This window comes from Tarenaya hassleriana, unplaced genomic scaffold, assembly GCF_000463585.1.
Source record: "Tarenaya hassleriana unplaced genomic scaffold, ASM46358v1 Cleome23, whole genome shotgun sequence".
Lineage (NCBI taxonomy): Eukaryota > Viridiplantae > Streptophyta > Magnoliopsida > Brassicales > Cleomaceae > Tarenaya > Tarenaya hassleriana.
The window spans coordinates 1,224,768-1,231,711 of NW_010965625.1; the positions used below are offsets into that span (position 1 = coordinate 1,224,768).

Genomic DNA, 6,944 nt, shown 5'->3' on the forward strand with positions numbered 1-6,944 from the left:
AGAAGGCCCGAGTCAGAAGAATGGGCTGGGCCGAATTCTTAATAGTTTCGTTTTGACTCGGTCGAGTCAGAGTACTGACTCGGTCCGAGTCAAAACCCAGAAAAAGCCCAGATTCGAATTTTCAGAGTTTGATCGGGAATAGGACTTCAGGAGCGCCGCCTAGGGTTATAAAAAGACTCTACAGACGTCCAAAAGAGACACACAGACTTTATACAGACTTTGGAGAGCTTTGGTGAGAGAAATAAGAGTTTTACGGGATTTCGGGAAGAAGAAGGAGAGTTGGAACGTGAAGATCGCTTGCTGTCGACATGAGTCTTTCTTCTCCCTCTTTTCTTTCTATTTCTGGTTTTATTCTGTGTTTTTCCATGAACCGTGAGTAGATCCACGGCTGTGGGTTAGGGATTCGTTTGTGTTTTGGGTATGTTTGAACCCTAACTTGGTTGCGATTTGGATTTGTTTTGGTTCTATCGATTTGTGCTTTATTCGATTGGTGTTTGCTGACCCCTTGGCCAATTATTTCAGATTCTGAACTACATAGGAATACGGGTTTAGTTTCGGATCGAAATTGATAGAATAGATTGTATTATTCACATAGGAATATGGTTTGATCGATCTAGGATTGATGATAGTGTTCTTCATGCATCTAGTTTGATAAATCACATAGGGATATGGATTTAGAGAACTTTAGATAGTGAGTTATATGCCGGGAGGTGATTTCTCTATCTTTGTTGCTTGACGATTCCCGAATACAGATTCAATATCGTGATTCTCGCATGCTTAGCATATACCCATACACGCGAATACGGTCCCGACACCCACGGTCAACTTAGATTGCTAGCTTACTCGTTTTCATTGCTTTATTTCCTTATTTCCTATTATTTCCATATACTTCCACCATCACTTTCACTTGCTTGCTTTGATTTAATCTCGATTAGGATTTAGATTTAGCTACAGGTCCTTGCGTTCGACCCCGTGTTACGACGATCCGTATCCTTGCGGTGAGTTGTGAATCGGGTATAAATTCTAGACTCGGTACACACGTATCAACAGCCTCTTTATAGGTTCGAGGTTCTGTTTCGGTAGTAGTGTTTAGGACAAAGGTTTTATAGAATGGATTAAGATTGTCATATGTCAGGTAGGATGATATAGGGAATGAAGTGGAGGGTTTAGAGGAGTCATCAAACTGATAACAATGATAATCCTCCAAGTATTTTGGTTGTTTGGTTGCTCTTTGAGGTCGTTCAGAAGGGATGGGTATATCTGGTTCAGAGGAAATGAAAATATTTGGTTCAGGTAACTCTGATTCAACAACATGATCAGAAGGTAAAGGTGTATTATGTTCATGAGGATCGGGATTATGAGGTTCAGCTTGAAAATGTTCAGGATTTGGTTGGTCAACAGGTTCAGATATAGGTGTATTATGAAAGGGTAAGACTGTCGAAGGAAACAAATTGTTTTGATCAGAATGATCTTTAGCTAGGAAAGGAAAAATATCCTCATGAAAAGTAACATGGCGAGAGATAACAATCAGTCCAATATTGCAAAGGAATATTAGACTGGAAAAACAAAGACCTTGCCACATTCAGAATATGTTGGTGCTTCCTCTCCACCACGGAGTTCTGCTGGGAGTATATGGACACGAATAATAGTGCAATAACCCTTTTTCTTTGAAGAATTATGTAAACTCTGGTGCATTATCAGATCGAATGGCCTTCACCTTTACTGTAAATTGCCTTTCAACAAGCGAGATAAACTGAGGAATTATAGCCTTTACTTCACTTTTCTGTCTTAACATGTACACCCAAGTAGTTCTAGAATGATCATCAACAATTGTCACAAAGTATTTGTATCCATCAATAGAAACAACTGAAAAAGGACCCCAAATGTTTATATGTAAAAGATCGAATATGGAAGAGGCTACATGATTGTTAGAGACAAAAGGAAGATGCCTCTGCTTTGCCAAATGGCATGTATTGCAGTGCGTTGGTTCAGTTATTTTGCTAAGGTTGAGAATAGAAGAGAGGTTCTTTATTTTCTGGATGGATGGATGTCCAAGCCTCCTATGCCAGACTGTGAAGTCAACACGGAGAGCATTGCACATCTGAGTTTGAGGTGTGGGTGTGAAAGAGTCTGAATTGAGAAGGTACAGACCACAATGCAGGTCAGCCTTCCCAATCTTCAAGCCCGGAATAGATGCCTGGAGGATACAAGACGTGGGGGTAAAAGAAAGATTAAAATTGTTATGAGATAAAAGGGCAGAAACATTGAGGATGTTAAAAGAAAAAGATGGAACAAGTAAGACATTTTGTAAGACTATGTGTTGATTGATCATTGCTTTCCCTGCTTGAGTGACTGTTAGTCGAGATCCATTAGGTAGACTAATAGAAACAGGAGAAATAGTTCGTATATCATGCATCAGAGAGCTATGGGCACAAACATGAGTTGTGGCTCCTGAGTCTATTATCCAAGTATCATTGGTATCTTTCATATGTATATCAGCTGAAACAGAGGATAGAATCAGATGATTACCAGAGGAAGTGACGTTTTCTGGAGCACCATTTTCTGTGATACTTGGGCTAGAGATGTTTAGAGCAGCCCCAAGCTTGTAGAAAAGCTGATGAAGTTGTTGAGTTGACAATGCTCCAACATCAGAGACCTGATTCTGATCCATAACTGGTTCAGTAATCACATTTGCAATGGTTCCTTTGTTCTGAAAGTTGTTCTTTCCTTGTGGCGTAAATGTCTTCTGAACAGGCACTGAATTTTGAGACTGAGGATTCCGAGGAATGTATCCTGGTGGATATCCATGCAACTTGTAGCATTTGTGTACTGTGTGACCATAAAGGCCACAGTGAGTACATAAGGGACGCTGACGAGGCTTGTAAAAACCTCCCGCAACTGCTGCAACATTCTCGGTATGTTGAGGTTGAACAGGGGTTTGAAATACTGATGTATCAGTAAGAATTGGATTCTTGATCATCTTTTGCTGTTCATGTTTTACAACAATACCAGAAGCTTTCGCAAGATTTGGTAAAGGATCCATAAGGATGATATGATCACGAACAGGTTCAAAGACGTCATTCAGTCCACAGAGAAACTGAAACACAAAATCTTCTTCAAACAAATCTCTCCACTTTTTATCAACTCCGCAAGAACATGTTCCACATGAACATATTGGAGAAGTCTGAACCGATTTTAATTCTTCCCAGATAGTTACCAATTTTGTGTAGTATGTAGAAACGTCATCATGACCTTGACGAAGAGAATTCAACTTTTGTTCGATGCGATATCGACGAGAAACATCAGCTTGTTGAAAACGATTTAGCAGATTCTTCCACATATCATTCGCTTTCTTGAAGTAAAGTAGACTTTCAGCAATTTGTTCAGAAACGGAATTCATGATCCAGGAACATACCATAAAGTTGTTCTTCTTCCATAGCTTGGATTCTGGATCTGAATCCGGCGGTTGAGCAAGTGTCCCGTCAATGAAACCAAGTTTATTGCGTCCTTCTAAAGCCATCGAGAAGGAGAGATTCATGAATTGAAATTGTTGCAGCCGGTTAGGCGATGAGAAGCCAGAACGGAGTTCGTCTGATCAGTGGAGCTGAGATAATACGGACTGAAGCAATCCGTCACACTCGGAATTGAGGAAGAAGACGCGGCAGCCATTGTACCGGGAAAACACCAAGAAATTTCTCGGGAAAATCAAGGAAAGAACGAATCGAGAAAAGAAACTCACAAGGGCTCTGATACCATTTCACAATTGAAAAAAACAGAGAACAAAGGAATGCGAAAAATGAACTGATAACTTTATTTCTGATGAATGAACAACATATATACAAGCCTCTTTCTAACTAACTCCAATCCGTACAATGAATGTCGTCGTATTCTCGGTATTATTCGAAGAGAGTTAGTTATGCTGACGTGGCATAAGTGATAATAATAAAAATCGGATAAATTCATAAAGTTCTCAAAAAACTCGATAAAAATACTCTTAATATTCACTTGTATATGTTTGAATGATATATATTACAAATAAGAATTGAGATGTTTTAACTTAAACAAAGAAGAGACACACTAAATGTTGAATAAAGATAATTTATTGAAATTTTTTATTCTTGATTGGTCAGCGTCTATACATTTTGAAAATTGATTGACAGTTATGACTTTTCATTACCATTATTTTTTATTTTTGTATTTTGATCGGAAAATAGATATTTTGTTTCACGTTTATAACATTCTGTCTTAACATGTACACCCAAGTAGTTCTAGAATGATCATCAACAATTGTCACAAAGTATTTGTATCCATCAATAGAAACAACTGAAAAAGGACCCCAAATGTTTATATGTAAAAGATCGAATATGGAAGAGGCTACATGATTGTTAGAGACAAAAGGAAGATGCCTCTGCTTTGCCAAATGGCATGTATTGCAGTGCGTTGGTTCAGTTATTTTGCTAAGGTTGAGAATAGAAGAGAGGTTCTTTATTTTCTGGATGGATGGATGTCCAAGCCTCCTATGCCAGACTGTGAAGTCAACACGGAGAGCATTGCACATCTGAGTTTGAGGTGTGGGTGTGAAAGAGTCTGAATTGAGAAGGTACAGACCACAATGCAGGTCAGCCTTCCCAATCTTCAAGCCCGGAATAGATGCCTGGAGGATACAAGACGTGGGGGTAAAAGAAAGATTAAAATTGTTATGAGATAAAAGGGCAGAAACATTGAGGATGTTAAAAGAAAAAGATGGAACAAGTAAGACATTTTGTAAGACTATGTGTTGATTGATCATTGCTTTCCCTGCTTGAGTGACTGTTAGTCGAGATCCATTAGGTAGACTAATAGAAACAGGAGAAATAGTTCGTATATCATGCATCAGAGAGCTATGGGCACAAACATGAGTTGTGGCTCCTGAGTCTATTATCCAAGTATCATTGGTATCTTTCATATGTATATCAGCTGAAACAGAGGATAGAATCAGATGATTACCAGAGGAAGTGACGTTTTCTGGAGCACCATTTTCTGTGATACTTGGGCTAGAGATGTTTAGAGCAGCCCCAAGCTTGTAGAAAAGCTGATGAAGTTGTTGAGTTGACAATGCTCCAACATCAGAGACCTGATTCTGATCCATAACTGGTTCAGTAATCACATTTGCAATGGTTCCTTTGTTCTGAAAGTTGTTCTTTCCTTGTGGCGTAAATGTCTTCTGAACAGGCACTGAATTTTGAGACTGAGGATTCCGAGGAATGTATCCTGGTGGATATCCATGCAACTTGTAGCATTTGTGTACTGTGTGACCATAAAGGCCACAGTGAGTACATAAGGGACGCTGACGAGGCTTGTAAAAACCTCCCGCAACTGCTGCAACATTCTCGGTATGTTGAGGTTGAACAGGGGTTTGAAATACTGATGTATCAGTAAGAATTGGATTCTTGATCATCTTTTGCTGTTCATGTTTTACAACAATACCAGAAGCTTTCGCAAGATTTGGTAAAGGATCCATAAGGATGATATGATCACGAACAGGTTCAAAGACGTCATTCAGTCCACAGAGAAACTGAAACACAAAATCTTCTTCAAACAAATCTCTCCACTTTTTATCAACTCCGCAAGAACATGTTCCACATGAACATATTGGAGAAGTCTGAACCGATTTTAATTCTTCCCAGATAGTTACCAATTTTGTGTAGTATGTAGAAACGTCATCATGACCTTGACGAAGAGAATTCAACTTTTGTTCGATGCGATATCGACGAGAAACATCAGCTTGTTGAAAACGATTTAGCAGATTCTTCCACATATCATTCGCTTTCTTGAAGTAAAGTAGACTTTCAGCAATTTGTTCAGAAACGGAATTCATGATCCAGGAACATACCATAAAGTTGTTCTTCTTCCATAGCTTGGATTCTGGATCTGAATCCGGCGGTTGAGCAAGTGTCCCGTCAATGAAACCAAGTTTATTGCGTCCTTCTAAAGCCATCGAGAAGGAGAGATTCATGAATTGAAATTGTTGCAGCCGGTTAGGCGATGAGAAGCCAGAACGGAGTTCGTCTGATCAGTGGAGCTGAGATAATACGGACTGAAGCAATCCGTCACACTCGGAATTGAGGAAGAAGACGCGGCAGCCATTGTACCGGGAAAACACCAAGAAATTTCTCGGGAAAATCAAGGAAAGAACGAATCGAGAAAAGAAACTCACAAGGGCTCTGATACCATTTCACAATTGAAAAAAACAGAGAACAAAGGAATGCGAAAAATGAACTGATAACTTTATTTCTGATGAATGAACAACATATATACAAGCCTCTTTCTAACTAACTCCAATCCGTACAATGAATGTCGTCGTATTCTCGGTATTATTCGAAGAGAGTTAGTTATGCTGACGTGGCATAAGTGATAATAATAAAAATCGGATAAATTCATAAAGTTCTCAAAAAACTCGATAAAAATACTCTTAATATTCACTTGTATATGTTTGAATGATATATATTACAAATAAGAATTGAGATGTTTTAACTTAAACAAAGAAGAGACACACTAAATGTTGAATAAAGATAATTTATTGAAATTTTTTATTCTTGATTGGTCAGCGTCTATACATTTTGAAAATTGATTGACAGTTATGACTTTTCATTACCATTATTTTTTATTTTTGTATTTTGATCGGAAAATAGATATTTTGTTTCACGTTTATAACATTCTGTCTTAACATGTACACCCAAGTAGTTCTAGAATGATCATCAGAACCGAATCCACGAGAGCATGTCAATGCTATTCAGCTTATAAATGGAGAGAACCTGCATGATACAGTCCCTCTGACCACAGAAAAAAGGATGAAGTCTAGATACACTGCAGAAGAGAAAGGGAAAGTCATAGATCACGAGACACCTAAGGTGCATATAGAGGAAGCCGAACCGCCATATGTAGCTCCTCCACCTTATGTACCA

General features: G+C 38.6%; 2 protein-coding genes across 2 annotated transcripts; both read right to left on the bottom strand.

The window, feature by feature from the left end:
- Window positions 1–1,675: 1,675 nt before the first annotated feature.
- LOC104815417 lies at window positions 1,676–3,520 on the bottom strand. The gene has a single exon (XM_010543798.1). The coding sequence runs from the start codon at window positions 3,518–3,520 to the stop codon at window positions 1,676–1,678; it is 1,845 nt and encodes a 614-aa protein (XP_010542100.1).
- Window positions 3,521–4,785: 1,265 nt separating this feature from the next.
- LOC104815418 lies at window positions 4,786–5,977 on the bottom strand. Its single transcript, XM_010543799.1, has 2 exons — window positions 4,895–5,977; window positions 4,786–4,809 (listed from the first exon to the last, which is right to left on the bottom strand). Exons 1-2 carry the CDS (start codon window positions 5,975–5,977, stop codon window positions 4,786–4,788), a joined length of 1,107 nt encoding a protein of 368 aa, XP_010542101.1.
- Between the last annotated feature and the right edge of the window lie 967 nt (window positions 5,978–6,944).

Excerpts from the sequence above, each read along its gene's own strand:
- LOC104815418 (XM_010543799.1), bottom strand. The coding sequence starts at position 5,977 with ATGGCTTTAGAAGGACGCAATAAACTTGGTTTCATTGACGGGACACTT. Across the intron at positions 4,810-4,894 it reads ACTCAGGAGCCACAACTCAT|TCACTCAAGCAGGGAAAGCA; the intron begins GTTTGTGCCCAT and ends CTCGACTAACAG.
- LOC104815417 (XM_010543798.1), bottom strand. The coding sequence starts at position 3,520 with ATGGCTTTAGAAGGACGCAATAAACTTGGTTTCATTGACGGGACACTT.